Raw genomic sequence first — 21,180 nt, 5'->3', positions numbered from 1 at the left:
TAAAGGTGTGATTTGATTTGACATAACCCTCTTAAAACACCCCGTCGTGGAGACTCAAATAATTTCCCCCCATTCTTGCAGTACAGAAATGGGAGCCAAACAGTGTCACCACAGAGGTCCCCTTGCCTAGAGCGACTCCATTCGGTTCTGGTCAACGAATCCCCGTATGACTGTACCTTTAAATTTCGCAGCGGAAGCGTACGTATCTACGTCACTTCAGCCGCCCCTCTCGACGATCCCTCCTCCTCCGCCCACCACACAGGCTTTCTTTTATGACGTTTTTCCTTTCTTCACGCTCCAGCCGCCGCGTTCTCATGTGATCTCGCGAGAGCATCGCTCAGCAGGGGGCGAGGCCGTGGCGGACACCGGAAATGGGCGGCTCGAGCGAAGCTATAGATGTTGCCCTTCCTCGGATGCCGGAAGCGGTACTTCAGCCGGCATGGCGGTGGGGTGGCTGTGTTTGCCGCTTCTCCTCGGAGTGGCCGTGGTTAGCACTGCGGCGCCGCTTGAGCCTGACGGGAAAGGCCCAGACACGGCCAAAGGCAGCGCGGCAGGTCAGTACGTAGCCTTGAGCGCGAGAGCTGGAGCCTGCCTGGAAGTCCTATAAAGGCTTATTGGTCGTCCCCCCCCCCAAAAAAAAACCAACCTATTTAAAGTTGAGGTGACCCGTGAAAGGATAGTCGCTCTGCATATGCTCAACCGTCCTCTTGCCGTGTCATTAAAAATAAAATAAAATACACCTGCTCCCTTCATGCACCGCCTGGTTGGCAAATCACTCCGGCGCACTTTCCAGTGTCAAATGCGATCAGACAACTGCTTTAGTAAATCAAAAAGACAATGAAGAATATGTGAGGGAATGGGAGGCATGGATAACATTGTGAAAACGAATTAAATATGGGAAATGTTAAAGGCTATGACTTAATCTAATTCAATTGATTAATGTTGAAAGGATGAAGTATTTAACAATTAAAGTACATAGGATGATAATATGTAGTGTGTTGAAATGATACAATGAACTATAATGAATTAGAAAACAAATACAGGGGATTACATAGATATTAATTTGATAGAGGAGGGGAGAGGGGAAGTCAGAAAAAGTCAATACTGATTAGGTTGATTAGTTTGAAATTGTTTTATTTTATGTAACTCTGAAGATGACAATATTGAAATTGTATGTGACTTAATAATTTTTTTTTTAAAAAAATATGCGATCAGACAAAATGACTAATATAACGGAGAGCTGTGCTGGTCTATGACTGTTTTTTTTTTTTTTTTTTTTAATAAAGATTGAATGATATAACGGAGGGTGAGTGGGTAGCTTTGCGTGATTAGCTGGTAAGGAGAAAGTGAGCGTATCTGCTGCTTTATGACTGGTGCTTGCATTGCTGCTGGGCTGCCCAAAGGTTACCCAGTGAGCTTCATGGCAGAATGGAGGTTTAAACCTAAATTGCCCAGATCCTAATTGAACAGTCTAACCTCTGTACCGCAAGAGGAAGGGGTAGTAATTGGGGCGTCAAGATGAAGTAATGAGGATGAGGTATTGCATAAGTGACTCCTTGGACAGATGCCTGAGGAGTTTCACATCTCTCTTTATGGGCTGTATATTGTGTCTACTGTGTATCTTTGCTGCTTGGAAGTGAATGGAGAACTTTCTTAATAAATTCTGTGTAAGAATGCAGTGTGTGTGTGTGTGTTAAGTGCCATCAAGTTGCTTCTGACTCATGGTGACCCTATAAATCAGTGTCCTCCCAAAACATCCTATATCTTTAACAGCCTTGCTCAGTTCTTGCGAACTGAGGGCTGTGGCTTCCTTTATAGAGTCAATCCATCTCTTGTTGGATCTTCCTCTTTTCCCGCTGCCTTCAACTTTTCCTAGTGTGATTGTCTTTTCCATTGACTCTTGTCTTCTCAGTACTGAACTTCATTTCTGTTTCCTGCATCATACAACCATTTGTTTAAGAATACAAGTTTCTGACATTTACAAGTTTTGGTAAACGTTGAACCAGGTGTGGCTTTGTACAGTCAGAAATACAAGGCCTGGATGGCATGGATTTATCACCAGTGTATCACACAACTACTGCAGAACTTAAAACAGAATTACTGCTTTAAATAGGACTGTTCTTTGTACAGTTGATGGCTGCTGATTAGTTCCCAGGTTCAGGATTTTGGTGTTCACCTTCAAACCCCTCCCTGCATGATTCCTGTACAGCAGCAGCGTTCTTCACAATAAGGTCTACTGTCGACGTCCCCCCATCTAAAGCATGTTCACCAATAGAGCTTTTCCAGTGGCTTCCCCATGCCTCAGGAACAGTCTTCCAGGACAGGGTCTCTGCCTTCCTGGCTTTCCAGTGAGGCTGCTAAACAGTTATTCTGAAGAGTTTTTTTGAGCAGGCTGAGTAATGGGAATTCCCTGCTGGTGGGTGCAGAAGGTGTTCTTAGATTGGGTTTTCATGTGTTTATATCAGTTGTTTTAATATTTGTTCATCAAATTGTAATATATTGTCTGTTTGGATCATAAAATGCTCAGAAGAGAGGCTGACATATGAATATTGTAAGTGAAGTATGGATTTGACTCTTGCAGTGTGCAAATGCCTTTGCCATCTGCTGTAGTATAAACTGTTATATAATTTAAATGCAAATTTTGTATTTCAGTAGCAAATCCAGAGCGGACAGCCATCAATCAAGATGTTTCAAGTCTCCCTGCAAATGAGCAAGACAATACTGAAGCCAGCCAAAATGCCAACTTAAAAGTTGAGTCCTCAAAGCATGAATCTGCAAACAAAGGGCATGACGCTGATCATAATCCTGGCAAGCTGCCGGACAATAGTGAGCCCAACCAAAATAGCAACTCTCAAGCTGTGCCCCCAAATCATGAATCTGCAAACAAGGGGCATGACGCTGATCACAATCCTGGCAAGCTGCCGGACAATAGTGAGCCCAACCAAAATGGCAACTCTCAACATGTGTCCCCAAATCATGAATCTGCAAACAAGGGGCATGACGCTGATCATAATCCTGACAAGCTGCCAGACAATAGTGAGCCCAACCAAAATAGCAACTCTCAAGATGTGCCCCCAAATCATGAATCTGCAAACAAAGGGCATGACGCTGATCATAATCCTGGCAAGCTGCCGGACAATAGTGAGCCCAACCAAAATGGCAACTCTCAAGCTGTGCCCCCAAATCATGAATCTGCAAACAAAGGGCATGACGCTGATCATAATCCTGGCAAGCTGCCGGACAATAGTGAGCCCAACCAAAATGGCAACTCTCAAGCTGTGCCCCCAAATCATGAATCTGCAAACAAGGGGCATGACGCTGATAACAATCCTGGCAAGCTGCCGGACAATAGTGAGCCCAACCAAAATGGCAACTCTCAACATGTGTCCCCAAATCATGAATCTGCAAACAAGGGGCATGACGCTGATCATAATCCTGACAAGCTGCCAGACAATAGTGAGCCCAACCAAAATAGCAACTCTCAAGATGTGCCCCCAAATCATGAATCTGCAAACAAGGGGCATGATGCTGATCATAATCCTGGCAAGCTGCCGGACAATAGTGAGCCCAACCAAAATGGCAACTCTCAAGCTGTGCCCCCAAATCATGAATCTGCAAACAAAGGGCATGACGCTGATCATAATCCTGGCAAGCTGCCAGACAATAGTGAGCCCAACCAAAATGACAACTCTCAAGCTGTGCCCCCAAATCATGAATCTGCAAACAAGGGGCATGATGCTGATCATAATCCTGGCAAGCTGCCGGACAATAATGACCCCAACCAAAATGGCAACTCTCAAGCTGTGCCCCCAAATCATGAATCTGCAAACAAGGGGCATGACGCTGATCATAATCCTGGCAAGCTGCCGGACAATAGTGAGCACAACCAAAATGTCAACTCTCAAGATGTTTCCCCAAAGCATGAACCTGCAGACAAGGAGCATGATGCTGATCATAATCCTGGCAAGCTGCCGGACAATAGTGAGCCCCACCAAAGTGTCAGCTCTCAAGATACGCTTCCAAATCATGAATCTGTAGGTGATGATTGGGACGCTGATGAAGAAGACCGAATGAATGGTGATGGTGGTGATCAAGGCCAAAGTGATGTGGAAGGTAAAGCTGAAGAGGCTGAGGAGAAGAATGGTGAGCTCTCCAAGACTATGGATGAGAAAAAGAGCTCCCTTTCACCAGGCCCGTCCCCCAAAGAATCTGAGAATAGCCACTTCTTTGCCTACTTGGTGACCACGGCTATAGTTGTTGCTGCCTTATACATTGCATACCACAATAAACGAAAGGTGAGTATTTTCATTAGAACCTGTGTCATTTTCTATATGTCTTTGTCCTGAATTATCATAGAATCAGATACTGTTTCCTCTGAAGTATGTGATTATTAAAATATTTACATAGAACACTTCTGTAAGCATTGGTGGGGTAAATTCAGACGCGTCATTACTGCAATAGTATAGGTGTCATATCTGAAATGGGAGAGATTGAATCTTAGTTATTTTAGAATTTATACCACACATGTGCCTGCAAGGACATCTCAGGGTGAAGAAGAAGAGTTGGTTTTTATATGCCGACTTTCTCTACCACTTAATGAAGAATCAAACTGGCCTACAATCATCTTCTCTTCCTCTCCCCACAACAGACACCCTGTGAGGTAGGTGGGGCTGAGAGAGCTCTAAGAGAGCTAGCCCAAGGTCACCCAGCTGGCTTCATGTGTAGGAGTGGGGAAACAAATCCAGTTCACCAGGTTAGAGTCCGCCGCTCATGTGGAGGAGTGGGGAATCAAACCCAGTTCTCCAGATCAGAGTCCACCGCTCTTAATCACTACACCACGGTGGCTCTTACAACATACAAAACATACCAACCAAGATAAGTCAGTGAAATGTATTTTTATGCCTCTTGGACTAATCTGAGCTCTCTGAGTAATGGCAGAAGCTCTGTTAATTGCTTTAAGTGTGTTGTTGAATGCATCTGGAAGTTTCAGAGGCTGTTACAGTGATACCGTTTTGCCAGCTCATTAGATTAGCTGAGGTTTGATTGAGGGGAAAGGGCAGTGTAGTTCGCCTGTACCCTTGTTCCAACTGTATAATGGACGCACAGGGAATGTAAAAGAATGTCACAAGATTAAAATGGTTGCTGTACCCTTGTGGCAGTTCATGCTTAAGAATTTTTCATGAAGTGAAACCAGGACTTGGTTTTGAAATTAATCCAGTGGAATGAACACTACTTAACATCGAGGAACTGCTTTGGGCAACTTCAAAATGCTCATGCATGACTTTGTGCTGGAATCGTTAGTAGAGGGTGACGGGGAGGGACCCAAACAAATTAGTGTCTGACAGTGACCAAACTGAGAATCCATAAGGGTTGACCAACATGTGACTGAGTCTTTTTCTGCCTTTTCAAACGCCCAAGTATTTTTTAAAGCATTTTCATTTGGACAACAGAAGATACTACAATCACCTACAGTTAGGTGTTTCTGCTAATTGTGCAAAAAGATTAGTTATGTTTTAACAATGTCAGGGAATGTGTTTATAAATGTGAATTATTCACGTAGCGGTTATTCTCTTGAGTTTTTATTCTATAACACCAGCAGTTAAAAAAAGGAAAAGTAAATACAGCTAAATAAGAGTTGCTACTAAAAATAATTCAGTTATTAATTGCCAATACCTTAATGAAATAAAAACAGTAAGCTGCCATTTGTATGGTGGCGTCCTTGACTTCTTAGCATATTTGACTGTATTTGACCAGTCAGCTAAATGTGGTGAGCCAGCTCTAGAAAAATTATCTCTCCCCCTGCCAGTAAATTTGCCCTGTTTACCTAGCATAGAAAAACAAGCCTAGTGGCTTGACATGATGGCTTTTGGACTTTAATAGAAAAAGTAAAGCTTGATATACTTAAGATCCCCCGAAGCCTCCCGAATTGAGCTTTCTGGTGCACTTGCAGGTTCTCATCTAATCAGGCAGCAGTTTCTTGTGTAATGCATTGGTAGTCATTTGCAATTTGTATTTATTTGTGCTATACTAGCTACAGTAATGAGTTTGTTTGATAGGTATGCTAAATCTGGGGCCAGAGTAATACATGGGCTAAAAATGAAAAGTAGCAACGGGTATCGCCAGTTACATTACCCACTTCCGAACATTATGTTGAAAGTAGATCTGTGCGTATATGAAACTTAAACGATTCTTCATACTGCTAACTGTTTGCAAGCCGCCAGCTGTATTTTTGAGGACAGAGAGGTGGGTACCACCACAAAACGGCTGCCATGGGGTGCTGGGACCAATCACTAAATATTGAGAGACTGCAACCCCAGCATCCTCCAGTGATGGAGGCAGCCATTTATGAATGAGTGTTCCTAAAGAGACAGAGGTGAATGCCTCCTCGGTTCTTCTAAAGCCCTACTCTAAAGAAGTGGAGGAAAGCTAGAACTTTCTCTTTACTTTGGGGAAATGAAGCTGTCACAAACGGGTACCAGGAAACCGATTGGCAAGCACCATGTTGGGAATCAGTAATTTAAGTGTGGGGTTGTGTGTATGAGTGAATATTAACTCTCGTTGCTGCCAGTTAATCTACCAATTATTCCCTTTCTCCTGCCTTCAAAGATAATTGCCTTTGCCCTGGAAGGGAAGAGATCAAAGTTAACCCGAAGGCCCAAATCTAGCGACTATCAGCGACTGGATCAAAAGGTGAGCTCCAGCAGCATGTGACTTCTCGGCAGCCTCTCTGAAAGTAAACACCGAACAGGGTGTTTGCTCTGCACATTTTTTTTTGGGGGGGGGTGCTTTTTATGCACTGGGTCAGCACACGGTAGCAGGGGGTGTGGTTTGACAAGATGAGCCTTTGCAGTCTTGGCTGATAGCACAGAATCGCCTCTGTGCTGGGCAGTTGTGGGGGAATCAATTATTGTACAAGTTGGAAAGAAGTACGGCAGCAATTGCTGCTGCTGTTTAAGCCATCAGGAAGTGGAAGGGCAGCAGCCAGGCATTTTTCTGTCATGCCTGGACCCAGACTATGCTGAAAACGCCCTTCCCAATCAGCTTTTTTGTATTACGTTTTCATTGGTATTAATATTGGATTTTAAATGCTGTCACTCTGGCTGGAATAAAAAAAATTACATCCAATAATTAAGTAACTGAACTGCATTTCATCTGGAGTGGGCGGGGGGACAACGACGGTGGCCTGGTGAACTGATTTGAATCTCCCTTTTCTTTCTCTGTGCAGATATAAGGTCAAACTCAACCCCCAAACACACCTGATGCTGGGTTGAATAAGGAATAGACCTGAAAATAAGCACACGGAAACATGGGAGGGGGGAGGAACGTCCTGCCTTCCATCCGTACAGCCCTGACGCCCTTCAGCTGTGCCCACGGGGAGGGAGGAACAGAAGTGCTTTTTAATTCTGCACGTGCACTTTGGTAATGGTCATGTCATTCTTTCCAAGTCCTCACATGTGTTGCACACCCCTCTCGGCTTTGGACTGTTTTCACCCATACTGTGATGTAAGAGTTATGTACTGCTTGTGTCCAAATGATGTGGTCCAGTTCTGCTCTTTTGACATAAAGGGCTGTACTTAGGAGGCACCTCGCCTGTTGAGTGAGCAGGCTGCACGCTCTCCTCTCATGAACTCCTGCTGTAACATTGTTAATGGTGGGGTTGTAGCTGATGCAGTGAATGCCATCAACAGCTGTTTGTGGTATTGAAACTAGAAACTCACTTTGGGATCCTTTGCACTAGTTGAGGTGTTTTGCTGGGTGGGGGGAGCGGAATCCGTTCAACATCATCCACATGTAGATGACAAATTTCAGAAATCAACCTTAATGTTTACGTCTTTCTAGAAAGAAAAGTCCATGAAAAAGAAGAGTCATAATGCACAGTTTGTGGCTTTCCAGTTCTTCTCTCTCTCGCTCTTTTAATGGCACATTGCTTACTGTTAGGCTGAAGATAAAATGATTTGAAATTTGCTGGTGTGAAAGAATTGGGGCTGGGGTGTTTTGACCTTCCCCACTCTGCTCTGGGCCAACCTTTTAAGAAGAATTTTTGCAAATTTTTGTCTGTCATTCGTGCCATACTCCCATTACAAAGGTCACAAGAATGAAGTTACTGGTGCAGTTTTAAGAACAGTAAGTAATCTCTAAAAAATTGGTAATTTGCACTCATTGATAATTTGCAAAGAACAAATTGTTCATAATTTGCCTTTTGCTGTGTAAATCCACCACTCTAGTCCCACACAGATCCTCACTCTTGATCCTAGGAGTCTGCAGATAGCTCTTGCATAAACCTACACATCTTTGTTTTCACTTAATAGCTTTTTTTGTGCCTCTTTCTAAATGTGGAGAACATTTGGCTAAAAATGGATGTTAAGGTTCACCAATGCACTGAATGTTTTAATTCTGTGGTAGCACTATCTTTTTCCTAAAATCAGTGAATTTTGAACAAATGTTCCTACAGATTCTTGTAATTCCATAGATCAAGAAGTAATGCAGAGTAGCCTGTTCTTTGCATCTGTATAGTGGCCTTTTGCAAGCCACAGCTGTTTTGACGCTCCCTTCTTATTTTCACTCACCTTAAGGAAGGGGAGAATGCGGACAAGAAACTAAGGTCTTCCTCAACCTCTTTGCATGCATTTCCAGTTACAGTTGTTAATCGAGGATCGATCTAGCAAAACCTGCTGAAGTCACATAATTGCATATTTGGGAGTCTTATAATCTCTTCAAATGGTAGAATGTCCTTTAATTCCGACCTTTTTGGCAGCTCCCTTCAGCTTTTGCCTGCACAGAGTGGGAAAAGCATTGCTGTTTGGGAAATACCAGTGGAGGAACTGGATGAGATCTAACCTCCTCCCATGCTTAAAAAGGAGGATTCATCCTCCTTCTCCTGCACCCGGAGAAGGAGCCCTTCAGTTTGAACCCAGTCTTCAGCAGACCAAATTGTTCTCACTTTTAAAAATATGAACAATGGCATGATCGTCTGTCTCTGGAGCCACCAACCAACTCTATGATTGTTTGGGTTTGTGCGTTAGCCATACATGCAATAAGTTGAAAATAACTGGCATGATGATAATTCCCGGGGCAGCAAGTGGCAACTTGCTTGAAACCAGCAGTGGTCCTCCTCTTCCAGTACTGAATGGAGGTTGTCAGAGAGCTGCAATCTCTGGCTCTGTGCAATTAAAGTACTGGAAGCTGACTTCTGTCATTACGCTTGATCCACAATGCTTCGGGCCGTTTCCTTAATTTTCTCACTGTTAAATCTGTGGAAATGCGTTTTTTATTTTTAATTGAGTTTGTGTTTTCTCTCAGATAAGAGGCTAAAGGTTGTGTTGTTGCTTTTCCCAAATAAGTGAAAACTCGTTCCTTATTCTTTGTGTTCACATTTTTACCTAAACTGCACGAGTGGAGCTCTTTTGCTGGGTAGTTTTCTTGCCAAATGTTGCAAATTTCTCTTTACAGCACCCCTACCCTGTTTGAATCCACAAATGTGTGTTTCTAGTTCTGGCAGCTTTAAAATGAGACACTTTAAAAAAAATCAGGCTTGTTTTTACGTTTTGTAATTTTTCTGTGTGGTGAACTAAATAAATGGATATACCAAACTATTTTTTTCCATTTCTTGGAACATTGCATCAACTGTTAAATAATCCTACCTCCTGTGGAAGTAGTAGGATCTTCAAGATCTCTCCATTCCAAGTACTCTCTTGTGACAGTGCCCAAAGGAATTCTCCCCACATGAATTGCTGCGTGGAGACAGCCCTGCCTCCTTGTAGAGAATATATGGGGGTGGGGAGCTGTTGTCATACTTCCTTCCCCAGTTTGAGAAGTGCATAATGCTGTACATTACATCCCTCTTACTCCTTGCAATTTACATCTGCATAGATCATGCAAAGGTTACTTTTTATGGCATGGGCTCCCTGGTTATGCAGCTTCTGATAACAGTCCTATAGTCCTTGACATCTGCAATAGTGTTTTAGTTCCGCAAAATAAAAACTCAGTTGGCTAACCTTGGAATTTAATCCCTTCCAAGTGAATTGCCATTTAGGTATCTTCAAACTGCAGGAAAAGAGCAGTGTCCTCAAGATGAGTCTTAGCTGCCTTTTTGCTTGACTTCATTGTGTGTAAGCTAACTAGGTGATGAGAAATGAAACTGATCTCTTGTGGCATCTCTTCTTTGCGTGGGCTTATCTCTGCAAAGCCAGAAGGAAGCTTGCTGCCTAGTTACCCATAAAAAGAGCTAGAGTACTAAAAGCCAGCTTCGTGCCCCAAAAGCAGGATACAAATATCTAAATAAATACCCTTTTGTTTGTTTGACCGAGACTTTCCTTAAGGGCACATTATTTCAGTTAATGTTTGCCTTTCCAACATTTGCTCAGAGTAGTTCAGCAAGGAAAAACAACCTATATCTGAGAATTCACTAAAATAAATGAGCACACCTCACTCAGTTTTCAGATCCTCCTTCCCCAAATTGTCATGAGATTACATTTTCCTCCTTCACTGCTGCACTTCAAAGCTGGCAGAACCTGGATTGGGAAGCTGCTGAAGGACAGATATTTTGTTCCAGCTGTTTATGTGTTCTGGACATCATCAGGGGCTTGTCTGTATAGTACATGCTCCCAGTTCCATGAAGAAGAAGAAGAGTTGGTTTTTATATGCTGATTTTCTCTACCACTTAAGGGAGACTCAAACCAGCTTACAATCACCTTCCTTTCCCCTCCCCACAACAGACACCTTGTGAGGTAGGTGGGGCTGAGAGAGCTGTGACTAGCCCAAGGTCACCCAGCTGTCTTCGTATGTAGGAGTGGGGAAACAAATCCAGTTCACCAGATTAGCTTCCGCTGCTCATGTGGAGGAGTGGGGAATCAAACCTAGTTCCCCAGATCAGAGTCCACCTCTCCAAACCACCGCTCTTAACCACTACACCACGCTGGCTCTCAACCAAGCTCTTGTTTGTCAGTTGTGTCCACCACAGTAAAGGGATGCAGCACTCCCCTTTCTTCTGCTAAGCGAGGATTCTTATAAGAAGGTCTACGAGGGATAGTCTGCCATGACCCTGACTAAGCAGTCAGTAGGAGTACAGGCACTTAAAGGAATCACAACCCTACTCTTGAACGTTTTATGTGCTGCGTTTATACTTCTTCCAAGGAGCAGAGGGCAGTGTACGTGCTCCCCTGCCTTTATCCTGTAGTGTAGATTAGGTTAAGACTGATTGATTGGCATTAGTTCTCCCAGTGAGTATCATGGCCCACTGGGGAGTTGAAACCAGATTTTCCAACTGGCTCTAAATTGTATTATTTTATTAATTACTATGTCTTTTCTCCAGTGGGCTCCGTGGGTCATAGATCTTGTCTGCCGGTCTTAAAAACACTCCCGTGCAGTAGGTTATCCAATTAAATCATATCCTACCTCCCCACCAAATGAGGCTTAAAGCAGCGCACAAAAATGGTTAAAAAATTATCAGCCCAAACTACTTACAGCAAGTTTAAGTCAGTGTCATACAAACAATAAAAACAATGTCTACCGCTAACTAAAAGCCGTCTTAATTAAAAGCACTGTACACGCCTTCCTAAAAGCTGCCAAGGAGGGTAAGCACCTAATCTAGTGGGAAATCAGGCTATTGCCAAGAAAGCCTGCAAATGAGCTGGAACATTTCTAATTGCCCTGGGAAATGGAACAATAAGATTTGATATGAGGAGCATAATTGGCCCATATGTTCATACAGAGAGACAGTAAAGTATCTGGGTCAAAGTGAATGAAAAACTTTGAAGGTAAGATCCAGCACTTTAAATTGAGCCCAGAAACGCACTAGTAACCAGTGAAGATATCTCAGAGTTGGTACACCAAGTTCAAATCAAAAGGCAAGCGGGAGTATTTTATATCAGTTGTAGTTTCCAAGTTGTCTTTAAGGGCAGCACTGCATAGAGTTTTGTTACAGTAGTCAAGTCTTGGAATTACAGTACCATGGGTCAGCTGAGCCTGGCAAGGAAGATGGTTTCTGTGCCATACAGTTGTTGATTAAAGGCACTTTTGCCACCATGCCAACCCGTTTCTCCATCAGCAGGGTATGACTCAACATATAACCCCTGAAATCATCGTCAATCAAAAGCTCACTCCACTCAGAGCTGGCAAGACAATCCCTAGCAGAGCATTGGCCTTACTGACCAGCATTGCCTCCAACTTCTCAAGATTCAGGGTAAACTTATAGAGAATGAGTAACTGGGTTAGAGAGCTCATTTAATGGTTATGAATGCCTCTTCCAGGTGGGGATCATAGTGAGTGGCAGTATTTGCACTGTGGGAAGCTCAGCCAAGAAGGGCTTGCGTGACCTTTGCTGAACCTTGTGACCTTGATACGGAGGCAAAAAAACATTATGTACTCCTGTTATTTAAAATGTGCGTGCCAGCAGCACAAACCGGAGGTGTGTTTTCTCAGTCCCTGCAGAAGTACATAATGCTGTTTGCTGACGTTTGTGTGGCTACAGTCCGGGTTACCAAACTTTGTTGGTTTACGAGAAGCATTTAGGTGATGGGTGGGGCCTTTGCTTGGTTTTTCCCTTTTGTTAGTGGATAGGCGAGCGTATGTGCAAGATAAACAACGAGCTTATAGGTATAAACATCCTGATAGCATGTGAGCCTTTTGGCACTGCTGTGTAGTCATAGGAGTAGTCAGGAGACTGGCCAACCTGAGTATCGGTCCAACTGATAATGGCCTGGAGTTTGACGGCACCACATGGCTGGCTGCTGCTTTGGTGGGGAATGCCCTGCTGCCATAATTCTGGAGGCCCTTCCTGCTGTGGTGTGTGCTGTTTGTGGTGAGCATGCCCTGCGCCTTGCTCTGGATTGGCTGGTCGTCTTCAATTAATATTATATTATTTTTATCCCAACCTTCCTCCAGTGCTCATAGTGACATGCATGCTTCTTGCTCCCCCCTTTTATCCTCACAACATCCCTGTGAGGTAGGTTTGAGCGAAAGTCATCCAGTCAGTTTCATGGCAAGTAAGAGAATTTATCTCTGGGTCTCCCCAGGCTTAATGCAACCACTCTGCCATACTGGCCCTTTTCAAGCAACTGGACCTGGGAGAATTTCATAGAATCATAGAGTTGGGAGGGGCCAGACAGGCCATCCAGTCCAACCCCCGGCTCAGTGCAATATCAGCCTGGAGCATCCCTGACAAGTGTTCATCTAGCCTCTGATTGAAGACTTGCCAGAGAGGGGGAGCTCACCACCTTCCTAAATTTATCCCATTCATAGGTGTCTGCCATCAGACAATTGTAGTCAGCCTAAATATACATGAATGCTGGGAACGTTAGGTTTATTCTTTGGTTCTAGGAAGCAGCTGCCCATTGGTGGGGGTATGGATTTGGGAATGGGGTGTTAACTTTGTCCCTGCGGCACTGTTTCCCCAACTGTAAATGCCCCTATCCCAGGGCTGCAATAAGCCCTAGTTAGGAGAAAAGACAGGTGTTTGTCGTGCTGTCTCTTTTGCTCTCCTGCCTTCTCCTCTAGCAGGGTGGGGAATTTTCAGATGATGAAATGGCACAGTGGGGAAAGATAACCTCTACACACACACTAGTTTATTGACCTTGGGAACCAGTTAGGGATTGGAAACATCTTGTGATGACAGAGGAAAATAGGGAAAAGGCTGGCTAAATGGTTGTGAGGCTCTCACTAATCCATACACCCGTCCTGCAACCTAGTGCAGTACTGTCATTCCAAAATTACAGATGGGCAAATAAGGCTAGCAGTGGGATATAGACTGGGGCTATTGGGCCGAAGAAAAAAGGGTTGTCTCTTTCTTCTCCTTCTACCTAGCAACATTTTCTGCTCTGAAAATGCCCTTCCCTGGGGCTTCTTTAAGCTCCCTAGAGAGGGAGGAACAGTCTGTGCCTGCATTGTGTCTCTTCACTCTCTGGCAGCTTACAGCAGCGCAGGTGTGCATTGAGACTTCAGGAAGCAGCACACAAAAGTAACCACCTTTCCCTGTTTTCACAGCTCCTGACCATATTGTTCCCCCCTTTTTTCCAGTGTAATTATGTCTAGCCCAGTATCACAGGACCCTCGGGCCTTATGCAGCGCCAGATCTCTCATAAGAGTCCTTTTCTTTTAAACCAAGCTGCTTTCATAAGGGTTGCTTTTCTCCTAGTTTATATCCAACATTCTCTTTCCTGCCCTGCTCCATTTCTTCCCTGTTACACAATTAAGAGTGAGGGGGGAAAATGCCCTATTTCCCTTTTAAACATTTTGTAAAATCTTTTAAATGTGAGGCAAACACGGCCAGCTTGTAGGCTGATCTGATGATGATGAAGAAGAAGAGTTGGTTTTTATATGCTGACTTTCTCTACCGCTTAAGGGAGAGTCAAACCAGCTTACAATCCCCTTCCCCTCCCCACAACAGACACCCTGTGAGGTAGGTGGGGTTGAGAGCTCTAACAGAGCTGTAACTTGCCCAAGGTCACCCAGCTGGCTTTGTGGTAGGAGTGGGGAAACAAATCCAGTTCACCAGATTAGCCTCCGCCGCTCATGTGGAGGAGAGGGGAATCAAACCCGGTTCTCCAGATCAGACTCCACCCCTCCAAACCACTGCTCTTATCCACTACACCACGTTGTGAGTGAGACTCAGACAGACTTTGCCAAGTGTACAAAGTGCAGGGCAGTAAAACCTTGAGGACAGATTCAGGACTTGATACTAGCATGTCAGTCATATCACCCAGACTTTATTGGTAGGAACCAGAGGTGGAGCAGGAAATGACTGCTTTGGTTATAGGCTGAAGTGTGGAGAGGAAGTAAAGGGGAATTGCACAAGGCAGGAAGAAGGGGTTATCAAAAGGGGTTGGGTCTGCCCCATCCTAATTTAGGATGCTCATTTTTTTCCGGCCAGGTGTCCTGCCCCCTTTATCAGCTGCATGGCAGTTAAAAATCTGGCATGGAGAGGAAGGGATGGGAGAAGCTTCACTTGTCTGATTTCTTCTAATCCATCTGCTTTGTTTGTTATTCTCTTCGAGTAAAATCCTGGAAGACAGAATGAGTGCCTCTTTCCTGCAAGATCAGTGGGCTTGACTACTGGCTAGAGCTTAGCCTTCTTTGCGAAGAGAAAGGAAAAACCTCTTTCACCATATTAGTGACAAAGCAGGGCATCTCTTTACCACCGCTGTATTTTCCCTTGGCCTCACAATGAAACGCAATCTTCCAGTTAATCCGGGTCATTAAACGGGCAAGTTCGAGTTGACGTTCCTCTCCTTCTAGAAACTCCAATAAAGCCTTGAGGAACATGGATTCCCATCTATTGATAAAAGCCGCATAGCCTGAGAATCCGGCGAGGGTGGGGATATGAATAAGAGAGATGTTAGTACACTTTAATACCAAAGCCCCCCACCCAAGAACCCTGGCCACCTTAGCTACTCTTTTTACAAAGCTATGGGTGCATGTGCCCCATCCACAATTGAATGCCCTGCTCCATTCTCTTGGCATTAGCCAGTGAAAGTTACTCAAGAATCAATGTGCATAGGGTCAAAGTGTTAGGTTTACATGCCTGGACTACAAGCAAACATGACTGCAGTTTCTTCTGGGATAGAAAGGTAGTGTGAGAAACAGTCTGTCTGTGGCTCACCACTATCCGTCTGCAACCACACGCCAGGATCAATTTCCTTTCCACGGCAGGCCTAGAAACACAGAAAATGCACCAGCCGTTATTTTTAAAAAAAACTAATTTCTAACAGTGTTCAAGTTGTCCTTGTGTCTAGCCTACATAACCTAGTCTGACTGACGTACTCTCCCAAATCTGTTCCCATTTTAAAAACCATATTCCTGTCTTATTTGATAAAAAGATCAATACACCTTTCACCATAGTTGTAATAGAACTATGCTATATTTATGGTAGATGATAAATTCATTATATGTGCTTGGTACAGAATCTCCTGATAAAGGGCAATTTGTGGATTTAGATGTGGTAACTTTTGGTTAATCTTTGTGGCTTGTGTGCAGTCCCCACATGGGAACTGAGTTTGTGCAGGCCTCAAGTGTGCCTGCACAGAAGACCACTCGGTGAACAACAGTTACAGGTTAAGTGCAACTCTGATTTATTAATTAGGTCACTTCTCTGTACCCCTTCACAGATTGTGCCCCAGGAAGCTATAGAGTATATGTGCTATACTGATATGAGTTCAGGAAATGTGATAAAACACAAACAGGGAATTTCTCGGTCCGGAAAAGAAAGCAATACCTGCAGGTTTATAAGCGGGAAGTTAGACTTTTTTCTGCTGTCTTTGGGCACCTGAGTCACGGTCACACCCATTACAGAACCGAAATTAAACACACAGAGGAAATGCATTTTGGTGAAACTCATTTGTTTATTCCCCATCATTACTACTGATTACACATTATAGTTACTACTTGCAGCTCTGGATATTACCTGTATGAAGAAGATTTTGGGTTTTCCAGCCAGTTTATGGCTCCTTGGTGAAGACAGAGCATGGAAAATCTGTGTTAGCTGAACTGGTTGTCCTTCACAGTCAAGTATGACACCTTCCTCTCCGTGGCTGGATAGGATGCTTACAAAATAGTCCCCATGATCTGCATCACATTCTTCAAAGATGCGGGAAAGAGAAAGACAAATGTACCAATAAAAGTCTACTTTCAGGGCCCTCCGCAATGTACACAGCATGCAGTGCTTTTGATAGCTGTGAAAACTAGGCTTACCTTAAGTGCTAAAACTGAGCCCGGACTGTAACGACTTCAGAGCAAATACAGAAAACTATGTGTGGCGAGATGGGTTTTAACTTAACCTTCTCTGTCCCTTTCTGCATGGAATTTTTTTTCATAGAATCATAGAGTTGGAAGGGACTACCAGGGTCATCTAGTCCAACCCCCTGCACAATGCAGGAAATTCACAACTACCTCCCCCACACACACACACCCAGTGACCCATACTTCATGCCCAGAAGGATTTTTTGTATGAAGAAGGATTCAAGCACGATTACCCCCCACCCCTGCAGAAGTGGTATAGCCCAGACCCCAGTTTACCACCTCAAAGAATATCAGGCTTAAGATACATTATGGTAGAGAATAAAGGAATTTGTCACAGATGTCTTGGTGAGTGGTGGTGACCTTCCTCCCACAGGTGTCTACAAAGCCTTACCAGTCTTTTTCCCTGACAACATTTCTGTGTCTTTTTAATGTGGCAACTAAAAATTCTCTACGGGGGTCGCCATAAGTCAGCTGTGACTTGATGGCAGACACACACATCTTGCCACGCCACTTAGCTAAGTGCAGAGTCCTCTTCCAGCCGGAGGAAAGTTCCACACCTTACTGGGCAGAGTGATGATACAGTATCATAGAGTTGGAAGGGACCACCGGGGTCATCTAGTCCAACCCCCTGCACAATGCAGGAAATTCACAACTACCTCCCCCCCCCACCCCTAGTGACCAGAAGATGGCCAAGATGCCCTCCCTCTCATCATCTGCCTAAGGTCACAGAATCAGCATTGCTGACAGATGACCATCTATACTGTTCACTGTGGATGGCAGAAATCTTGCTACCTTATTTATGAGGTTGTATCCAACGGTTGTTTTCTGCCAGTGGAGGAGAGAGGGCAATTTCACTTCCACTTCTTGCTGCAGGCCCCCCCCCACCCCCACTATACCCAGCGCTGTCCATAGGCATCCTCTCAACACCGAAGACATCTTTCCAGGGAGGTAGCAAGAAATCAAAGGGAAATTTAAAGCAAGGTTAGGCATGCTGAAAGATCAGCATGGAAATACATTAACTGAACAGGACAAAATATAGAAAAGGTGGGAACAATACACCGAAGAACTATACAAAAGAGATGAAAGGAGAAAAGGATAAAAGATTCTTTCCAAGAAGAATCTTTTGAAGAAGAACCTACAGTTTTAGAAAGTGAAGTGAAAGCTGCATTGAGAGCAATCGGGAGAAACAAATCACCAGGAGCAGATGGGATATCAATAGAGCTATTCCAAGCCACAGAAACAGAGTCCATCAAAATATTGACAAGAATATGCCAACAGATATGGAAAACAAAACAATGGCCCACAGACTGGAAACAATCCATTTACATTCCAATTCCCAAGAAAGGAGACGTCAAAGATTGCAGCAATCACATTAATTTCTCATCCAAGTAAAGTGATGCTCAAAATCTTACAGCAAAGGCTGTTACCATATATGGAACAAGAAATGCCTGATGTTCAAGCTGGTTTCAGAAAAGGAAGAGGCACTAGAGATCATATTGCAAATAAACGCTGGTTACTGGAGAATACGAGAGAATTTCAGAAGAAAATCAGCTTGTGTTTCATAGATTACAGCAAAGCTTTTGACTGTGTGGATCATGAAAAGCTGTGGCTGGTTTTAAAGGAAATGGGTGTGCCACTTCATCTGATCGTTTTAATGCCCAACCTGTACTCTGGACAAGAGGCCACAGTTAAAACAGAATATGGAGAAACGGAATGGTTTCCAGTTGGCAAAGGTGTCAGACAAGGATGTATTTTATCTCCCTATCTCTTCAATCTATATGCAGAACAAATAATTAGGAAAGCAGGATTAGATTTAGATGAAGGTGGGGTGAAAATTGGAGGGAGGAACATTAATAATTTGAGATATGCTGATGACACTACATTATTGGCAGAAAATAGTGAAGATTTGAAATGACTACTGCTAAAAGTTAAAAGAGAAAGTGCCAAAGCAGGACTACAGCTGAACATCAAGAAAACAAAAGTAATGACTACAAAAGAATTACACAACTTTAAGGTTGACAATGAGGAAATTGAAATTGTTCAAGACTTTCTATTCCTTGGCTCCATCATCAACCAAAAGGAAGACTGCAGCCAAGAAATCAGAAGGCGATTGAGACTGGGAAGGGCAGCCATGGAGGAGCTAGGAAAGAATCTTAAGTGTAAGGATGTGTCACTAGCCACCAAGATCAGGTTAATTCATGCTGTCATATTCCCTATTCCTATGTATGGGTGTGACAGCTGGACAATGAAGAAAGCTGATAGGAAGAAAGTAGATTCCTTTGAAATGTGGTGTTGGAGGAGAGGGTTACGGATACCGTGGACCGCCAAAAAAAACCCCAAATCAGTGGGTTTTAGATCAAATCAAACCTGAACTGACCCTAGAAGCTAAAATGACTAAACTGAGGCTGTTGTACTTTGGACACATTATGAGAAGACAAGAGTCACTGGAAAAGACAATCATGCTAGGAAAAGTTGAGGGCAGCAGGAAAAGAGGAAGACCCAACAAGAGATGGATTGACTCAATAAAGGAAGCCATGGCCTTCAATTTGCAGGATCTGAGCAGGGCTGTAAAAGATCGGAACTTTTGGAGGACTTTCATTCATAGGGTCGCCATGAGTCGGAAGCGACTTGACGGCACTTAACGCACACACAGCAGGCTGAAGGGGAAGGGGGGGATGTTCCATTTCCAACAAGATCTCCACAAGAGGTAGGCTGGATTCAACCCATAGCTTTTGCCACCCCTAGTTCCACACACCCCCAAAACTCAGTTTTCCACAAGTGCAGACTGTAGGTGAAGAAGAAGAGTTGGTTTTTATATGCCGACTTTCTCTACCACTTAAGGGAGACTCAAACCGGCTTACAAGGGTGACTCAAACCGGCTTACAATCACATTCCCGCAACAGACACCCTATGAGGTAGGTGGGGCTGAGAGAGCTCTAAGAGCTGTAACTTGCCCAGGGTCCCCCAGCTGGCTTCATGTGTAGGAGTGGGGAAACCAACCCAGTTCACCAGATTAGCCTCCGCCACTCATGTGGAGTGGGGAATCAAACCCGGTTCTCCAGATCAGAGTCCACCGCTCCAAACCACCGCTCTTAACCACTACACCACGCTGGCTCATATTGAGTTCATAAGGTGGGTCAAAGCAGCCTAGGCTAGGAGCCCCTCCTGTAACTGCCTTGTTTATCTAAGCAGCACATGACACATCCGGCAAACCACGCTACGTACCTTTCTCATAAAGTTCTTGTATTTCCTTAGCTGTCAAATCATAGCGCAATTGCACAGCGTAATTGCAATCCGATAATGCTTTGAAGAGTCTGTCGGCTTCGTTCTTCGCACCAGGTCTGTCCGTGAGCTTCTTCTGGCTTCTGTAGAAGTCGTAATTGATGATGAGAAGAGCCCTGTTCCTTTTCTGGTTTGCCATGCTGCAAAAACCCTCAACGATCACCCAGCAGGGTTTTTTGCCAGTGACGGGTGTTGAGAGCGGCTGAAATAGTTTCTGCCCAGCTGACTATGACTCGGCTATAAGGTGGGGCATTAAAGAAAGTGTCATATGCTGTTTGATTAGCTGTCATTTACTGCAAACACAGCCAATTATGAGCCATATCTGTTAGTCAAGAGCCATTTACTAGTCAGTGCCATAAAATGTTTACACTTTCCCGGAACGAGGGACATCAGCATCCTGCACCTATGTGGATTCAAGGCTAAACTAGAGTTGACACAGAGTTGGGGGGTTTTTCATGCTGGAGCAGACCAAGCCCCATCAAGTCCAGCAGTCTGTTCACACAGTGGCCAACCAGGTGCTTCTAGGAAGCCACAAACAAGACGACTTCAGCAGCACCATCCTGCCTGTGTTCCACAGCACCTAATATAATAGGCATGCTCCTCTGAGACTAGAGAGAATAGGTATGGATCATGACAAGTTACAAGTCCCTTCCCCAGGTTTTTTTTTTTTTTACTGAAAAGCAACCTTGGAGGCTGAACTCAAGGGTAGAACAAGATGGGGACTTGCTAAACCCTTTCCCTATCTGCCATTTGTTGACTTAAAGATCACAATCCCATGAAGCTGCAAAGAAAAAAAAAGACGAAGAGTTTTCTGTTTATTTTTCCCTACAGGAAGAAAAGCAGCTAACCCACTTTTCAGACACCTGTCTCCCATGCATCCCAGCAGTAAAAAGACAGGCCCTGCCTATCAGGCTTGCAAAATAAAAGACCCACAAGGGAAGGGGAATAGAAGCAAAGGTAGAGGAGGGAGATTAATAACCAGCTCTGAGCAAAGTTAGGGTTTATATCATCCGTTTGGGGCAAGGCTCACTTTCCATGGCTGGCGTCCCCTGCAGAAAGGAAGGTATGCAATCTCTTGGTGGTCCTGGGACCTATGGCCGGTGTCTTCTGCTATGGGCTCATGACCTGGAACTTTGCTTATTCCAATGAGGCAACAGCTCACTCTCT

At 44.1% G+C, this 21,180-nt stretch overlaps 2 protein-coding genes across 2 annotated transcripts; one reads left to right on the top strand and one right to left on the bottom strand.

Moving 5' to 3' along the window:
- Window positions 1–439: 439 nt before the first annotated feature.
- TGOLN2 (trans-golgi network protein 2) lies at window positions 440–7,231 on the top strand. The gene is made up of 4 exons (XM_056860886.1): window positions 440–554; window positions 2,653–4,295; window positions 6,607–6,690; window positions 7,226–7,231. The coding sequence occupies exons 1-4, from the start codon at window positions 440–442 to the stop codon at window positions 7,229–7,231; spliced, it is 1,848 nt and encodes a 615-aa protein (XP_056716864.1).
- A 7,801-nt stretch (window positions 7,232–15,032) lies between these two features.
- On the bottom strand, window positions 15,033–20,152 carry LOC130487318 (caspase-3-like). The gene is made up of 4 exons (XM_056860810.1): window positions 19,957–20,152; window positions 16,397–16,569; window positions 15,518–15,647; window positions 15,033–15,290 (listed from the first exon to the last, which is right to left on the bottom strand). The coding sequence occupies exons 1-4, from the start codon at window positions 20,150–20,152 to the stop codon at window positions 15,046–15,048; spliced, it is 744 nt and encodes a 247-aa protein (XP_056716788.1). The 3' UTR covers window positions 15,033–15,045.
- Window positions 20,153–21,180: the final 1,028 nt, after the last annotated feature.

This window comes from Euleptes europaea, chromosome 14, assembly GCF_029931775.1.
Source record: "Euleptes europaea isolate rEulEur1 chromosome 14, rEulEur1.hap1, whole genome shotgun sequence".
Lineage (NCBI taxonomy): Eukaryota > Metazoa > Chordata > Lepidosauria > Squamata > Sphaerodactylidae > Euleptes > Euleptes europaea.
The sequence above is the reverse complement of the archived record's forward strand: the minus strand, read 5'-3'. Positions and strand labels throughout refer to the sequence as shown.

Excerpts from the sequence above, each read along its gene's own strand:
- TGOLN2 (XM_056860886.1), top strand. The coding sequence starts at position 440 with ATGGCGGTGGGGTGGCTGTGTTTGCCGCTTCTCCTCGGAGTGGCCGTG. Across the intron at positions 555-2,652 it reads GGCCAAAGGCAGCGCGGCAG|TAGCAAATCCAGAGCGGACA; the intron begins GTCAGTACGTAG and ends TTTGTATTTCAG. Across the intron at positions 4,296-6,606 it reads CATACCACAATAAACGAAAG|ATAATTGCCTTTGCCCTGGA; the intron begins GTGAGTATTTTC and ends CTGCCTTCAAAG.
- LOC130487318 (XM_056860810.1), bottom strand. The coding sequence starts at position 20,152 with ATGGCAAACCAGAAAAGGAACAGGGCTCTTCTCATCATCAATTACGAC. Across the intron at positions 16,570-19,956 it reads ACAAGAACTTTATGAGAAAG|AATGTGATGCAGATCATGGG; the intron begins GTACGTAGCGTG and ends GCATCTTTGAAG. Across the intron at positions 15,648-16,396 it reads CCAAAATCTTCTTCATACAG|GCCTGCCGTGGAAAGGAAAT; the intron begins GTAATATCCAGA and ends CTGTGTTTCTAG.